We start from the raw sequence: 18,098 nt of genomic DNA on the forward strand, positions 1-18,098 counted from the left end.
ATCTCTATTCTTCACAACAGGTATCATATTACCTAGCATCAGAGTGATTCACTTACATTTCTTTTGCCCAGGAGATCTGTGATTTCCTTTAGGGAACAGAGCATGTCTCACTCAGAATCTACGTGTTGACAAGGCATGGCTAAGAATTATATATATATATATGGTACCACCTTGGACTAATTCAGTCATTTATCCATCCAAGGTATTTGGTCCCTGACCAAAGGACAGAGACTGCGGGAAAATGTGTAAAGTGTGGCATAGTCTTTTTTTTTTTTTTTTTTTTGTCTTTTTGCTATTTCTTTGGGCCACTTCTGCAGCATATGGAGGTTCCCAGGCTAGGGGTCTAATCGGAGCTGTAGCCACTGGCCTATGCCACAGCCACAGCAACGCGGGATCCGAGCCGCGTCTGCAACCTACACCACAGCTCACGGCAATGCCAGATCATCAACCCACTGAGCAAGAGGAGGGACCGAACCCGCAAACTTATGGTTCCTAGTCGGAGTCATTAACCACTGCGCCACGACGGGAACTCCTGGCATAGTCTTAATATTCTGCCCAAACGTCTTTTCCCAAAGCCTCCTTGAACCCGTTCACATTTTGAGCCTGAGACTCAGTCAGAGGTAACGGGGAAGCTGAGATAATTTCCCCTTGCTCAATACTCACTGGAGATGGAGAAAATCTACTCTCCTACTAAAGTAATAATCTTGTGTAGGCAGGAAAACTTTAATTGTAGAAGAAGTATTATGTAAATGTAAGTTATTTAATTAAAAAGGAAAAAAAAAACCTTCACAGGAAGTAGCTGTTCTAAAGAAGTGGGAGAACTTGTTTGCTTTGCTGCAGCTTATAAGTGGTTCACTGACTTAAAAAAAAAAAAAAGACATATTAATCAAAAGAGATGGTAACTGTCTTCTACTCTAGGCAAGGTGGAGTTGCAGGGATAAAATGTGCTTTCTCAACTGAAAACAACCAAAAAATGGCTTAAATATATGTATATGAACACTTATTTTCAAGACACTAGATAACAGGCAAGGAGGCATAATGATTCTTGAGCTATGAAACACAAAGACCATAGTGCATCTTATGGTTGTCAAGCTTAATTCATAGAAAGAGACAGAGGGCTCCAGGAGGAACCCATCATGCTCTCTGAGTTGAGAAGATGGAGCTGAGAGCCTGTGGAGATCAAGGTGACTCGAGTGGAAAGGCAGAATTCCAGAGAAGAGAGAACTGCACACAGAGAAAACCCTTGAAGATCTACAGAGGGTACCCTCAACCCCTCAAGTATTCAGGTGAGTATTTATTGGTGCATGCATGTAAGCACACTATCAATGGCTGGGGGAGAATAATCTAAAAGGATCAGTGCCCAGTGCTCACATAGGACCAAGAATACAGCCAGTTCCCATGAAGCAGAGTGAAAACATCATGATCCATGGTGAATTAGGTACTGTTCCTAGTAGATCTTGCCTCAGATGTGGGGAATGATTAGCTCTACAGGAAATACTGGTCTGGTACTGCCTAATAAATCTTAACAGCAATGCACAAAGGCATCAAACTGTTTCAAGGCAATATAACCACTTTACAGAACAAAGCCCAAAAATAGTTTTAGGAAGGCAAAATACCTAGCATCCAATAAGACAAAAGTCACAATGTCTGGTGAACAATCTAAAATTACCAGCCATACAAAGCAGTAGGAAAACGTGACCCTAGATAAGGAGAGAAATCAACCAATAGTCGTTAATCCAGGACTGACGCACATGATAGAGTTATAGACAAATACACTGAAACACTTATTATAAATGCATTCCACGTGTTTCAAAAGTTAACTAGAGGAATGGAAGGTTTAAAAAAGGGTCTATACTGAACTTTCAAGAATGAAAACTTCAATATGTGAGATGAAAAATACATTGGATGGGAATAATGCAAAATTAGACTCTGCAGAAGAAAAGACTAAGGAAGTTGAAGCTAGAGTAACAGAAACTATCCAAAGTGAAACAAAGAAAAGAGAATCCAAAAATATGAAAATAGCTCACTGAGCCATGAGACAGCTTTAAGCTGTTTAATAAAAGTGAAGTTGGAGTCCCTAACAGGTAAGTAGGGGGAACAGAAGAATATTTGAACAAATAATGGTCAAAACATTTCAGACTGATGAAAACAAATCCAGGAAATCCAATGGACCTAAGAGAAAATCTTAAAAATAGCTTAAAAAAAAAAAAAAAAGAAGCATGACATATAGAAGAATAAAGACTGCCTACTGAAAAATGCCAACACTTTAATTTTTTAGCAGTGATTATGTGCCACTTTGCTTATTTTCCTTAACAACCTTTAAGGGAAGGTTTATTGAGAATGAAGAAACAGAGGCCATGATGGTGCAAAAGGTGAGGATGGCATGGTTTTCTTGGCTCTCTCCAAAGCCATTCAGTTCATTTGCTTTTCACCTGTGGTGGAATCATAGTTTGTCTAGGTCTTCGGAAAGCCATTGATTCTGCAAGTGACTTCAGTCCTCAGTCTTGGCCCACATGTGGCTAGCGAGGTCTAAGAAGGAGATTTTACAGAGGAGGTGTTTTGGGAAAGACTTACTTCCTGACAAGAGGAAAGCATGTAGGTAGGAACTCTTTTCTTTTCTGCCATCTTGCACCCTTCCTTCTCCAACTGCAGTTTTGACACGTTCGGAGTGGTTGCAACCTTCTTTTAGCCATGAGGAAAAGATCAAGAAGATGTCAAGTGCCAATAAAGTGCTCTGACACTGGAAAGCTTCTGAACCAGTGAGAAACTGCCCACCTGTAAACACCCTGTCATGCAAACAGGAGCTGCTGTCTGCTTAGGCCACTGCTAGTAGCTAAACGCTAGATGCATTCCTAACTGATAGAACTAGAGTTAGAAAAAGGAAATCAGAGATTCAAATCTTTGCCTTTAGGACCATGATCTGATGTTCTTTCATCTATACCCAGTTAACTTTTTGTTGTCAGCTTCCTTTTTAAGGGGCTTTGGTCTCAGCCATGTAAAGATATGGACTGTCACAGGCAGGAGAAAGCTGAGGTCCGATTACTTCAAAAATGGGTGAAAAGGGGAGAAAGTATCTGCTGACAATGTTTCTCAGGACCCTGACGAATCAGAATCCTTCTGGCTCATCCGAGTCCATGGGCTATGGCCTATCTTCCTTCCCAGGGCATCTGAAAGAACACTTACTTTCCACAGGTAGTATCTCTGTGTACAGGTGGATGGCTCTTGATTTCTGGAATCAAGAGACTCAGAAGACTGGAACACAAGAGGATTTATCCCACCTCCTGCTAGCAGACTTTACTAGTTGGCAAACTGATGGGACCAGGAACCTTGGACAAAGTCAACTCTTCAGTGTGGGATCTGACCACCTTCTACAGCCCTCTTAAAAGGCCACAAGTCCCAATAACAGATTAAAGGCTCTGAGGAGTTCGACAGCAAGGAAATGATTGCTTACCTTAGTGATCATGGATCTCTTTTACTGATGAACACTCTCTGACAACTCATGGATCCAGTTTGAGAGATGCAGCTCTAGGCCTATGTACAGCAGTGGAGATGTGGGGATCTGTTGGGTGGATCTATTTTTCCAAGCTGCCAGAAGGCAATCTGACATGTCACTTTCTGGCATCAAAACTCTCATGGAGGAGTTCCCATTGTGGCGCAGTGGTTAATGAATCCGACTAGGAACCATGAGGTTGCGGGTTCGGTCCCTGCCCTTGCTCAGTGGGTTAACGATCCGGCGTTGCCGTGAGCTGTGGTGTAGGTTGCAGATGCGGCTCGGATCCTGCGTTGCTGTGGCTCTGGTGTAGGCCGGTGGCTACAGCTCTGATTCGACCCCTAGCCTGGGAACCTCCATGTGCCGAGGGAGCGGCCCAAGAAATAGCAACAACAACAACAACAACAACAAAAAAAAAAAAAAAAAAAAAAAAAACCTCTCAGTGGCTTCCCACTGACAGAAGGACAAAGTCATTAGCATGGTAAACAGGCCCCTGTGAAATCTGATAATAGCCTAAATGGCTTACCTTTTCAGCAAAGGGGTAGCCCATTCTCTGGCCACACATCTCTCTTCATATGCTACCTCCTATGCCAAGAATTCCTCCCTCCCTCCTGGTCCACAGTCTCCAATAAATTCATATCCTTTTTTTGTCTTTTGTCCTTTTAGGGCCACACCCATGGCATATGAAGGTTCCCAGGCTAGGGGTCTAATCAGAGCTACAGCCGCCAGCCACAGTCACAGCCACAGCAATGCAGGATCTAAGGTGCATCTGTGACCTACACCCACAGCTCACGGCAACGCCGGATCCTTAACCCAATGAGCAAGGCCAGGGATTGAACCCACAACCTCGTGGTTCCTAGTCGGATTTGTTTCCACTGTGCCATGGCAGGAACTCCTCAAGTTCATATGTTAAATACCAGCTCAAATGTCATGTCTTTACAAACCCTTCTCTGATATCCCCAAAGCAGACCGACAGCTTCCTCTCTGGGGTTCCCAGTACATATTTCTATTACAGAATTGATTATATTATCTTATGTCCAAAAACTCCTCCTTTATTATTTAGTATCCTCTCTGGGGTTCCCAGTACATATTTCCATTACAGCATTGATCACATAATCTTATGCCCCCAAACTCCTCCTTTATTATGTAGTACAGTATCTAGCACATAGCAGCTGCTTCATTAATGCGGGTTGAATGAATAAATGGACACTCACCCACCCTGTAGCAACTGCAAAGCATATGGAAAAGGTTCTTAAGGAGGCTTGAATACAAATGAAGCCAATTTTGAACCTTGAAACAATTTATGCAAATCTACTTTAATATAGACTTAGTCTGAACTCAATGTTCTGATTTCTCTCCAACAGACAGGTTCCTCTGAACGGCGCTCTCTCTAACTGCTATACAAGGCATACATTGAAGATGATTTTATAGAATCAACAACCTCTTATGTTTCTGGGTCTACTTTAATCAAAAGAACCCAACCCCGAAGATCTATAATTGTTCATGGGAATGTTAAGAGTCATTGTGTGAGTACACATTAAAGAGGAAAACAAGGAAATGGTATATGCAAAAGAGACTTGATGACATAGGGACATTCTTCTCTCAGGAAGGGGGTATGTCGCCTTTTAAAATGAATGCTGTGCCTGGTTTTAAGGGTTCTACACAAAACATATCGGTGGATGTTTTCCTACCAATAGTATTAATGTGAATAATAAATAATATAAATAGTTGTAGCTCTGGGCATTCTACTGAGTAAGTTTGAGATAAGGCTGTCTCAACATATCTAGCTTTACTTCCTAAAGTCAGGGCACCTAGACTCAGAGCTAGACCTATTGGAAAATCTGAATCTCTTCTGTATTCATTGACAGGGTTAAAGAGACACACTCATGAAGGTTTAAATGTATTCTGTTCAGCATACTTAGTATGTGCCGTGCATGGTGCCAGTTTGCACAGATACAAAGATGTGTAAGACCTGTCCCCTCTCTGCTTTCTTATCAGTGAGAAGATTTCCATGATGGAATGGGTTCTATGCTGTAATGCTTATTTCTGTGAAGTCTTGAGGGATCATGGATTTGGGAGCCACTGTTCTGCTTGGAGGAAGTCAGAGAGTAGGTGAAGCTAGAACAGTCTCGAGAATCAGCAGGCACCATCAGGTAGATGCAGTCCTGCTCCTCATAGCAGGAATGATCTGGCCATTTTACACAACAGTAAAAGCATCTGTGGAAGGAGCCAAGATCTATTTATCTATTCTATTTCTCTCTCCTTCTCTGTCTCCCTATTTATCTATCTAGAGATGTTCACATTATATTCAAATATTCCTTAAAAAATAAACACATTATTTTCAAGGACCAAGGTATGAAGTTAACCCTTGATTATTTCTGATGTACTTATCTAGTTCTTAAATTACCTGAGCCACCTTCTCTCCTCTATGGTTCAAGACTTTATTTTCCAGTTTATCACCCCTCCCTCCAGGGCGGACAGGGTAAGGACAAAGAACTGATTCAAAACACTTACTTGTCATATCAACTTATTAAAAAAAATCTTTTTTTCTCTCAGCTGTTCATAAACTGGATTGAGCACTAGAAGATTATTTCTGGACTTGTTGCTGATATTCTAACACTTTAGGATACTGACCATGGCCTTACTTAGTCAAGTTACATTAATTTCCTTTTTTAAATGCCCACCATTAATCAAGTTGCCTATTCTGCTTCCTTCTCTTTTCTTCTTAAGTGAAAGATGAATTAAAGGATGGGATTTCTTACCCCTTGCCACCATAAAACTAAGGCTCACCGGGGAAAAAGACTTAAAAGCTAGGATTTCAGATGTTTGGGGCTCTCTGCTCACTGATGGATCACATTCATCTGAAATACATGTTGGACTCAAATGGTAGAAAATACCAAAGTGCATATTAAAAAAAAAAATCTAGTGGATCCAGTGTGGTATAGTAATGACCAAGCAGAGTGAGATCCTAGGTTTCCAACAGGCAGACTATGACAGAAATCTGGTTCAGATGCTTCCTAAGTGCCAAGCTTTGCCAGTGGAGGGAAGGAATAAAGACGAAATAAAAGACTGGTACTGCAGAGCTGCTAATTAAAACAATTCAGAGAACATAAATGCTAGAGTAATTTTGGACCTGCCATATCAGGCTGGTTTCAATGCAAATGCAGTGTTCCGATTTCTTCCTTCTTTGGGAAGATATAATTAGCTCAGCTGCAACAGGGTGGAAGCCCTGAGGCAGCCGTTTTCTGGTGCTGCCAGCTCCCCCAGGATGGAGGAACAGCTGCCACCCGCCCCTCCTGCCATGGGTGGTGGAGAGCTGGGGCCACCCCGCAAAGCAGCTCACAAGCCACCATGAGCAGAAGGCTCAGGCTGCCAGAGGAATTGGTTCTTGCTTAAAGATAAGAGACATGCTACCCCTCAATGTAGTTAATTCCAGGCCCAGCCGCCATCTTTCTGTGTCAAAGAGCCTAGGTGAACGCCAAAATCCTCCTCTCCCATTACTGTGGTGGGAAGGAAAGGCTATTTAACCTTGGTGATGACAGCAGCTCCCCACCTTGGAGTGTGCAGGCTCTTGGAGAATCTAGGAAAGGAATTATGAAGAACATGTGCTCACAAATGAGAAACTCCCGATTCCCCAGCTACTGTGACAGAGACCATGAAGAATGCCATGATATGGGGTAGGTGGGGGGGTTCAACACTAAGATTATAGATGATCCAACCAATGGGTCATTCATGTCAAAGTGAGAGTATCCTAGGGAATAGCCACTGCTTGCAAGGGGTGCTGGGGTCCCCTACAAATCTAACTGTCCATTTGACAACCTCAACAGAGTGGCCTCTACTGATGGACTTTTGAAACCTGAATAAGCAAAGGTATTCTCCCAATGAGGTCTATGACAACAAACACTTTCATGGAACCCAAAAGTGGACCACCATTTTGAAATCTTAGAGAAAGCAAGATAAAATGCAAAATGTCTTGGTTTTCCTCAGCTACTATCAAATTGTCAAGTTCTTATATCCATCATCCACTTTCTTCCCAGCTTCCACCCATGTCCACCTACCACAGAGGCCAACATAAGGCTGGTTCTTTCTCCTCATCCTCAGTGGGTTCAAACAAGTAAGTGAACATACAAACCCTGCTGCCGCAATGAGTAGACTGGGGTTGGGGGGCGGGGTGTAAATCAATGGGGCATCCGAAGCACATTTCTTTCCTTATTTTTTTGGCTGTGCCCAGGGTATGTGGAAATTACTGGGCCAGGGATTGAATCCATGCCACCGCAGCAGTGACCCAAGCCACAGCAGTGACAACGCCAGATTTTTAAGCCACGAGGCCACCAGGGAGCTTTCTGAAGCACATTTCTTAATGACTAGGATAGTTCCATGAAAAACACATAACAAATAAAGGAACTGGGAATCATCATTTCCTCCAATCAATTCAGAAGGAACTTCTTCAGGAAAAAGTCACCGAAGTGGAGGATTTTCTTTTTAACAAATCAGAATATATGGTAGATGACCAGCCACAGTGTTTTCACAATGTGTCAATGACCAAGGCTAACTTCTTTATGTCCGAGTGATGGTCACTGTTTCGCTCGTATTTTTTAAGCTTTCTATTGAGATATAATTCATATACTATAATGCTTGTCCTTTTAAAGTACACATTCAATGGTTTTTAGTATCTGTACACATACACTAAACAACCATCACACTATACAATTATCAAGCATTTTCATCACCCCCTAAAGAAAATCCATGCCCAGGACCGATCATGCCTCATTCTCCACTACCCCTGGCTGCTGGCAATAACTAATCTATCCTCTGTCTGTGTGGATTTGCCTATTCTCAACAGTCCATAGAAATGGAGTCATATAGTATATGATCTTTTGCACTTGGCTTCTTTCACTTACCATGATGTTTTCAAGGTGCATCCACGTTGTAGCACAAAACAGTACTCAGTCCTTTTAAATGATGAGTAATACTCCATCATATGGATGATCACAATTTGTTTATTTGTTCACCAGCTGATGAATACTTGCATTGTCTCCACTTTTTTTTTTTTTTTTTTTTTTTTGCCTTTTTGCCCTTTTCTTGGGCCGCTATTGCGGCATATGGAGTTCCCAGGCTATGGGTCCAATTGGAGCTATAGCCACTGGCCTACGCCAGAGCCACAGCAACACGGGATCCGAGCCGCATCTGCAACCTACACCACAGCTCACGGCAACGCCGGATCATCAACCCACTGAGCAAGGGCAGGGACCAAACCCACAACCTCATGATTCCTAGTCGGATTCGTTAACCACTGCGCCACAACGGGAACTCCTCCACTTTTTAGCTATTATGACTAATGCTGCTATTTCATTCTTGTACAAGTTGTGTGTGTGTACATATGATTTCACTTCTCCTGGGTATATATCTAGGAGTGGAATTGCTGGGTTATATGATGACTCCTTGTTGAACAGTTTGAGGAACTGCCAAATTGTTTCCAAAGCAGCTGCACCATTTGCATTCCCACCAACCCTTTATGAGAGCTCCCATTTCCCCACATCCCTGTGAACACTTCTTATTGTCTGTTTTGCCCAGTGGAGGTGAAGTGGTACCTCTTTGCAGTTTTGATTTATATTTTCCTAATGGCTACCGACACGGAGCAACATTTTATGAGTTCATTGGCCATGTCTACCTTTTCTTTAGGGACACCCAAAGAAACTGAAATCCTCTACCTATTTGATACTTGGGTAATTTATCTTCACATTGTTGAGACTATCAGTATTTTCCCTCTGAATTATTTTTCTAGAGATGGTAGAAAAGGACCTTGAGTTCTACCTGGTTCAGTTCCAGCTTCGAGAATGAAGTGGAACTCTATCGATTTGGATAATAATAAGGTTGAAACCATTTACTGAGCCCTTATTTTGTGCCAGGCACTCTGCAACCTTTACCTTAGAGTGCAAGGGAGAGATGTTGCTTAGGCCACATGTTTCTTCCTGGGGATACTCATCAAGATCAGCAAAGGTTTTCCTTAGGGAAGTACCCATATGTTCGTTGGTCTCCTGAGAGAGAGAAAGGTCCCCACCCCTACTTCCCACCAAGGGAGCGGAGCCAACAGAAAAGCCGCATCCCTTGGTAGGTAACGTCCCACCCATGTCCCACCGTGTCTGAGCTCTCTAGAACAAACTACTCATCTCCAGACTCAGCACAGGTGCTTGGCAGCTCTGTTTTGAACTCTTGCAGTTAAGACTATGCCCGTGTTCCCTGCAAATACACCCAAGAACATCCTTTTCAGTTAGATTCCCACCCTTTCTTGCTATACCAAATGTGGACACTGCTTTTCAAGGTGAAAATGGAAAAAAAAATCCACAAAACAATCTATAGAAGACTATGCAGCAAGGTAATGGATTCACTGTCTTAGAGTAACTGTAGCAAAATCAGCTCAGATCAAGGGTAGAGGCATTGGCGGTGAGAGAGGGTGCAGGAAGAGTACAGGAGACAAACTGAGAAGGCTCCTCCTCAAACATAAACCATAAAGGGCAGAGCAAAGGCGAGGACAGGCATCTTTTTCACTGGCCCTACTCTATTACGAGCGTTAGTCCAGTTATATGTTTTCTCCTCTTAGGCTATACATTTCTAGCACATTAATTTTTTCCCTCCTATATCCTCTCCCCTTAAAAATCAAACAGAACAAGAAAAAAAAATTGGGGTTGGGGGGGGGTGAAAGAACACTACCCCAAACCTTCACTTTCACGATCATGACTTCCCGGTTTCCAGAAATGACCCTTTCCTTTCATACCCAAGTTCTGAGGTCTCGGGTTACAAATCTAACATGTCAAGGGGACCGACTCCAGATAATCAGTGGATTTACATCATTGTCTATAACTCTAGCCGTTGGTGCATCAAATAGTGGAGCCCCAGGCAGGCTCGGCAGACAGAACCCCTTACCAAGAGGGCCACCGGCCAGTCCACTTTCAACCAAGAGTGTTCTGAGCGGGAACTTCCAAGGTCTCAGTGTACTCGAATTATTTACGTGATTAGGTCAAGCCTCCAACAAAGGCTCCAGGCAGAATTTCACAGAATCCAGTCCAAACCTCAAAATCCTTTAACCTCATGCCCTCCAGGAATTTCCCTAAGACCCCAGGTTCCCCTGGCAGAACTCCCATGCTGCGAACTCTTCTCTTGGAAATATCACACAGAGCTCTGGAAAGAGCGGGATGGTGTGGGATCCACCCAACCCCACATTTATATGTAGAAGCCCTAACCCCTAGTATCCCAGAATACACCCGCACTTGGAGATAGGGCCTTTACAGAGGTGATTAAGCTGAAATGAGGTTGTTAGTCACTTTGGGCTCTCATCCAGTCGGACTGGTGTTCTTACAAGATGAGGAAATTAGACACGAGAGAGACCTGAGGGATGCGTGTGCATAGAGAAAGGAGGATGCGAGGACCCACTGGGTGGGTATTTGTGAGCCAAGCAGAGAAGCCTTAGAAGAAACCAGCCTCACCAGCCTCTTGATCTTGGACTTCTAGCCTCCAGAACTGTGACAAAATCAATTTCTATTGTGTAAGCCCCTCAGGGTCCTGGGGTCCGCTGGCAGGTGCGACCCAGTACTCACCCGGTAGTAGTCAGTGCTATACACGTCCCGGGACATGCCAAAGTCCCCGATCTTCACCAGGAGGTTCTCACCCACCAGGCAGTTCCGGGTGGCCAGGTCTCGGTGCACAAAATGCTGGGACGCCAGATAGACCATGCCCGCGGCGATCTGCTGGGCGATGTGCAGCATCTGTGACTGTGTCAGCTCCGTCGGCGGGTTGCCTTCGGCCATCAGCACGGCATCAGGTCCGTGTGCCCTGGGGAAGGACACAGAGGGCATTGCTGGAGCCTCTGCTCTTTGCCTCCAGGGAGAGGGAAGCTCTGTCCCACATCAGCGCTGGTGTGGGAAGAGGCTGCCTGACTTGGCAAAAGGAAGGATGCTCCCAGCCCAGTGTTACCTCAAAAGCCTCCAGAGCACCTGGGCTTCATTTCCCAGAAATTCTGGCATTCCCAGGGCCCTGTGGGCCTGAATGGAGCCCCCCTCAACACACAGACAGGTTTATTGAACTATGTTGGGGTCAGGCAGTGGCTAGACCCCCAGGACCCTGAAAAGCAGTGGGTGGCTGGAGCCAAACAAAAACAAAAACAAAAGCAAAAAAAACACTATACTTTAACTAAGAAAAGAAAAGAAAATAATACAAAAAACACCCAAATCGAAATAATACACTGGGGGAGAGTTTCGCTCTCCTGGCACGATGGAGGCACAGCTTCCCAGTGGGACCCCACCCTCACCCACCCAGGTAAGTCCCTCCAGACTGCAACTCTGGTCTCTCCATTCCACCTGCTCTGTAGCCTGACTTGGTTTCAACTGCCCTTATTATTCCCAAGTCCAACTCAGCCTCATCACGGGGCATCCTTGCCTTGGATCCTCGCTCCCAGTGAAAAGTACCATCTGCTTCAGCCCCGCCACGTCCCTGCCCTCCAGCTCAACACGTGCACTGGCCACCCGGCCAGAGAGCTCTTTTGAATCACAACACATTTATTCTTTTACTGGGGCAAGTTTTATTCCCTACATTACGAAGCGGAGTGGTGAAGTATGGTGTTTTATATCTTCTTTATCTCCTATCTTACACACCCAGACTTTTCCTGGCTGTGTGACAACGTAAGACATCTTAAGCCTGGCCTGTTCTTCAGGGAGGGAGGGTCCCAGTCTTAGGAAGCCATCATTGGCCCCAGCATTCCCCACCCAGAACTGGGCTTAGGGAGGCAAGATTGGAGTCATTGTACCTGACGACCTAAGGGGGCGCTGCAGGGCAAGGAGTAAAGGTGCCCTTTGCGGCTGTGCTTCTCCCTCCTCAAAGGCAAACAAGACAGTTGGAAGGACATAAACAGAGAGGATTCTAAATAAATCATAAAGTGGGTGACCCCACCAACAGGGTTCCAGAGTTTGTGTGCTTTTTCGAAAAGGGATTCGCATATGCACATGGAGGTATATGAAATGATTGGTCAGCGGGGACCTGCTGTATAGCACAGGGGACTCGACCCAATGTTCTGCGATCATCTATGTGGGAAAAGGATGGATGGTGTACAGGTATAAATGAATCACTCTGTTGTTCAGCAGAAATGATCACAACCTAGTCTATCAACTATACTTTAAAAAAAGACTTTAAAAACGAAGAAAAGAAGAAAATCAGAGGGTTGGAGTTAGCCAAGAACATCCAGGCTGTGTGGCCCCCTCCCTTCTCCCAGCCCCACCCTGGATGAGCTTTCAGAACTGTAGACACACAGCCCCTCCCATCACGGCTCCAGCCACAGTGGTTCCCCAAACACACCCTCATCATATATTCATTCTCGTATTTTCAGAGACCAAGCACTGGACAAGGAGGTGGGCTGTTTCCCAGTCCTGACAGTGTCTATCGCCATGATCTGGGGAAAACTTTTAATTGTCCAGTCTATAATTTCCCCATTAGTTGGAAATCCAAAGGGGTATTATGTTGAGCTATCATTTAGGTTCGTTTTATCACTTTTTTTTTTGCAAGTTATCTCTCTCTCTCTCTCTCTTTTTTTTTTTTTTTTTTTTTTTGCCTTTTTAGGGCTGCACCCACAGCATAGGTTCCCAGGCTAGGAGTCAAATCAGAGCTGTAGCCACCAGTATACACCACAGCCAGAGCAATGCGGGATCTGCGCCACATCTGCGACCTATACCCTGGCTCATGGCAACACTGGATCCTTAACCCACTGAGCAAGGCCAGGAATCGAACCTGTGTCCTTGTGGTCGCTAGTCGGGTTCACTAACCGCTGAGCTACGACAGAAGCTCCACAAGTTATCTTTAAATATCTGCATTTAATCATTCCTGTTTTTGCACAAGGCAAAGTCCTAACACATTTATGTCACCTCCATTCAAACCACAGCCCCTGCTGCTCACTGTCACCTGGAGGAAGATACAGGAAAAGCCTTGGGGAGGCTCTCCCTCAGCATCTCTCACTAAAATAAAAAGTCTGGCAGTGCAGTGGCCAAGGCTCTGGATTATTAGAACTGAACTGGACCTCCTTCTAACATGCTAGCTGCGACCTCAGATGGGCTACCGATGTCTCAGGGCCTGTTTCGTCATTCAGTAAAGTGGGGGAATTGACCGCATCTGCCTAATAAGCCTGCTGATGGTGGGTGATGGGGGGGTGAGACCTTGCTGGCACGTGGTGGACATTCACTGGAACACCAGAGAAAAGGTTTTGCAAACAAAGTTGACTTGACAATGAAATGGAGCGATGCGAGGTAAACAGGAGCCGTCCTCCATGCATTTCTTTCTGTGACTGGCCTGTGACGAGACTCTCAGGACCAGCCTCATCCACTTCACCAAAGGTTACTCCAAACCCAACACTTCCTAGCGCGGAGGGGGCAGAGGCAGGGATGATGTTTTTACTCAACATAGGACACAAAGCTCTATGTGACCTCAATACCAGGAGAGGGACCTAAACGTGTATGTAAATTATGGGAAATCCTGAAACACCCAGAGAATGGGGGCCAGAGTGAAATCTTCACAGGTTCGGTTCAAAGAGTGAAATAAGTCCTTGACTTGCTGCAGCCTCATGTGAGCCCCAGAAACCCAGACTCCTCTAAGTATCAGTCTGTTGCAAAGACTCCAGGAAAGAGGACAAGTTAGAGGGCAGTGCAAAAGGCCACCTCTGTGCAAAGCCCCCATCCTCCCGCCTCGCTCTCTGCAACACCAGAAAGCTGGAGGCCTCAGGGCCTGCCACACTGTCCACCATCCCTGGCCAGGGATCAGATCTGAGCCACATCCGCCACCTACACCACAGCTCATGGCAATGCTGGATCCTTAACCCACTGAGCGAGGCCAGGGATCAAATCTGCATGCTCATGAATACTAGTCAGATTCGTTTCTATTGAGCCACAACAGTACCTCCAGATAGCACCTTTCTTAATTAGGGACATAGGTTAGAACATGGGGACAAGGGGCAATTAATTTTCCTCAAAGCAGCTAGACCTCAACCAAATTCAGCTTTTCTTCCTTTCACCTTAGACAATGTATGAAAGCTCCCATTGTCCTCTCTCCTATCACCTGCGCATGTGGATTCATGAGGCTAGAGATGGTCAAAGTGACCCAGACGCTACAAACCATATGATGCCATCTGTCTGCAACTGAGTTATTCTTTAAACTGTGCAATTCCTTATTCCTTAATTCCTGAACCTTCCAGTAGCTACTGTGGTCAATTTCTGTGGAAAGCCCTCTTCGGTGCCCGCAGAAACTGGAGGAGGACCGAGCGGTCTAGATGATGCTCTAATGCAAAAGGTGTCACTTCCCTGGGATTACAGATCCCTCGCCCAAAATGAAGAGGAAAATGTGTCAAAGAAGAAGGGTTGTGGGGACACCATCTAGACATTACCTCTCATGGCAACAGTCCTGACCTTAGTTCTTGATATGGATGTTATTATACCCATTCTACAGGGGAGGAAAACTGAGGCCAGGGAGGAACCCCTTTCCTATTTCTCCTAAATCATACTATGGATCAATAAGTCATGGCCAGCAATTTGCTAATCTTTTGAAGACTAGTTATGTTTGAAAGAAAACAGCATGTAAGAGCCCGACACGACTTCAAAAGGATCTAAATCAGACCCAAAGGAAACTGAGGCAAAGTGGGCTGGGAACCCACCCAAGGGACCCAAGCAGGGGAGGCCGAATAGGAAGGAGAAGCCAGATCTTCCAGCCCTGCGTATCGAGACCTCTCACTCTCTCCATTGTTTGAGACCTTAAATGTGTGTCTGCCCCTGGTGCCTCTGCTGAATGGGAATGAACACATCACTTAGTTTCCTTCGCCAAGGAGTGTCTGGATCGGCACATATCTTCTCTCCCTTGGCGGGTTCAGGATACGAACACTCACTGTGGGCTCCAGCAAGATGATCACCAATTTCCTCCATCTCATCAAACTCAGCAATTCTTGCGACGTCTCTCACAGAGGCAGCTGGCATAGAGATCAGTCCTAGCAGAATTCAAGCTTCTGCCTGTCGCCAACTTCCCCCTCACTCCTATGCTATGAGTGTTCTACTTATTCGAATTCAGCCCCTCATGCCTACCCTCCTGGTTTGATATTCTCATCAGCACCGCTATGAGACTTGCCCAAGGTCATTCAGCTAATAAGTGCCTGAGCTGAGATTCAGCTTCAGCTGAACATCCTGTCTTCTCAAGATTCCGTTCACTTCGGGCATTATCCGCGTTGCTTCAAAGCAGTTCTACCAGGAGATATGGCTTCTCTTTCCTATTTAGCCTTACCTGCTTGGGTCCCTTGGGGGAAGCTCAGTCCAAGCTGTCTCTCACTTGCTATATCTTGTGGCCCCTCCTGGGCCCCTGAACCCAGTGACCCAAGCAAGGGGCTTCCTGAGAACCCGATTTGGCCAAAGCTAGAAATCCAAGGGACAGCCCTATTTAACAGCCCAATGACTCTCTTTTATATTCAACGTTTCCCTTTTCCTGGATTTGCCACCTATCAGCGACCCTCGCTGGCCACAAAACCCCTCCAGTTGAAGCTGGCCATCTTTTCCTGACCTCAGAAATGCAATAAGAGCCCCCGTCCTGAGCCCTCAACGACCCTGTCCAGTGTCGTTTTCCTCCTTCCTTCTAGATGATTTGCTCTTTTGATTCAGGATTCTGTCCTTTGCATTCAAGCCTTTCACCTCCTGACCTCCTGGTTCTCCTTTCTGTCCTCAGAATAAAGACTAGATTTTCCAGCTGTGCCTCCTTCTTTTGTGTGTGTGTGTGTCCTTTGTCTTTTGAGGGCCACACCCACGGCACATGGAGGGTTCCAGGCTGAGGGTCCAATTGGATCCTTAACCCACTGAGCAAGGCCAGGGATTGAACCTGCAACCTCATGGTTATTAGTCGGGTTCTTTAACCACTGAGCCACGATGGGAACTCCCTGTGCCTCCTTCTATCCTCTTATCTACCTTCCATCGACCCTATTTCTTACATTGTCCAGCATCTCCAGACTCTCCACTCTCGCCAGACTGAGACTTTCCCTGCAACAGCTCGGTGTCTGAGCTCCTCCTGTTTCTTCTGCCCCCAGATCAGTCTTCCTTCATCCACCTGCAAACTCCTACAGACCCTGAGGCCCATCTTAAGTGTCCGTGTCTTATACCATGTGAGGAGCCAACGCTCAGGAGACACAGGTGGAATGGAGTGGAATCATTGGTATTGCATCAGGTCAAGATCGTTGATTAAGGAAAAGGAGCCACAAAGTGGCCTCAGGTTCTGCCTCCGTGGCCAGTGGCGGTGTTGTCCCTGGGACAGGCTGTTTCAGAGAAAGATCCGGGGGCCCCTTGGTCCTTCCCAGGGACCCTCCATCCTCAGCCTCAGGCTGCCTGGAGCCCACCGCCCACCTGGTCCCTGGCACTCCGTGTACCTGAGGAACTTGTTGAGGTCCCCGTGCTTCATGTACTCAAAGACCATGATGAGCGGGTCGTCCTCCACGCAGACGCCATAGAACTTGACGATGTGCTCGTGCTGGAGGTTGGTGAGCAGCTCAGCCTCGCGGTGGAAGTCCTTGCGGGCGTTGTCACTGGCATCCTTCAGCGTCTGGGGACGAGGGGCAGAGAGGGGAGAAAAGCAACATATCTTACATTGAGGGCGTGAAAGGCAAGTCACGTCGAGAAGGAATTCCTTCAGTGGGCTTTGAGGTTCCTGGATGGGAAGGAAATTCATCATGTGTGTCACACTAAAGATTGACAAAGGGGTCCAGGAGTTCCCATTGGGGCTCAGTGGTTAATGAATCCGACTAGGACCCATGAGGATGCGGGTTCAATCCCTGGCCTCACTCAGTGGGTTAAGGATCCGGCATTGCTGTGAGCTGTGGTGTAGGTCGCAGACGTGGCTCAGATCCCGCATTGTCATGGATGTGGTATAGGCCAGCGGCTACAGCTCCGATTGGACCCCCAGCCTGGGAACCTCCATATGCTACGGGTGCAGCCCTAGAAAAAAAGACAAAAAGACAAAAAAAGAAAAGAAAAGAAAAAGGGGTCTAATTCCTGAGGAAATATGAGTATGTATGAATAACAGAGGAGGAGTTCCTTCTGAGTGTGCAAAGCTTTAGAGTTCAAATCTGAGCATTTGCACAGATGTTCTCTCATTAAGTGGCGGAGGTGAACTTTTTATCATTTTCATCCTTTTTAACCCTGGTCCGGTCTCAGTTATTCCCTTGGATGTCTCTCCCATGTGGGTGCCTGTTGTGCTTTCTTGGATGTTCTGTGTACCTCACCTCTGCTCATGTCAACTTTGTAAAGCTTTCTATTATGGAAATATTCAGTAGAGAGGAGAGAGTGATGAATGCTCATGTGCCCACCTTGCAGCTTTGACAATGATGGCTTTGCCTGTTCTTTATTAGGAAGCCCTTCCCAAAGCCTCCCCCACCTTGCACCCCCACACACTGCTGGCTCAGGAGATGGCCCTGCCAGCCAGCTCAGGAAGGTGAGGTCCAGCAGTGTGCCAGCCAGGGTCTGGTGCCTCTAGTTGTCTGCTCAATCCACTCGGCCACCCACATCGCAGGGCATCATAGCAGGGTCAGCTGGTCTTTGTGGATGCCACACAG

At 45.9% G+C, this 18,098-nt stretch overlaps 1 protein-coding gene and 1 long non-coding RNA gene across 7 annotated transcripts in view; both read right to left on the reverse strand.

Moving 5' to 3' along the window:
* Positions 1–18,098, reverse strand: part of NTRK2 (neurotrophic receptor tyrosine kinase 2) — a 399,889-nt gene that overhangs the window by 66,512 nt on the left and 315,279 nt on the right. For all 6 annotated transcript variants that reach the window (XM_021064645.1, XM_021064646.1, XM_021064643.1 and 3 more), the window contains 2 exons: positions 16,917–17,089; positions 11,086–11,320 (listed from right to left, as the gene is read on the reverse strand). In XM_021064645.1, coding sequence (XP_020920304.1) covers positions 11,086–11,320; positions 16,917–17,089 — 408 coding nt within the window. The remainder of the gene's footprint in view (positions 1–11,085; positions 11,321–16,916; positions 17,090–18,098) is intronic.
* Positions 837–4,174, reverse strand: LOC110255666. Its single transcript, XR_002336305.1, has 2 exons — positions 3,927–4,174; positions 837–3,627 (listed from the first exon to the last, which is right to left on the reverse strand). It is a non-coding gene; the product is annotated as an uncharacterized LOC110255666 (long non-coding RNA).

The sequence above is a fragment of the Sus scrofa genome, chromosome 10 (genome assembly GCF_000003025.6).
Source record: "Sus scrofa isolate TJ Tabasco breed Duroc chromosome 10, Sscrofa11.1, whole genome shotgun sequence".
Taxonomy (NCBI): Eukaryota; Metazoa; Chordata; class Mammalia; order Artiodactyla; family Suidae; genus Sus; species Sus scrofa.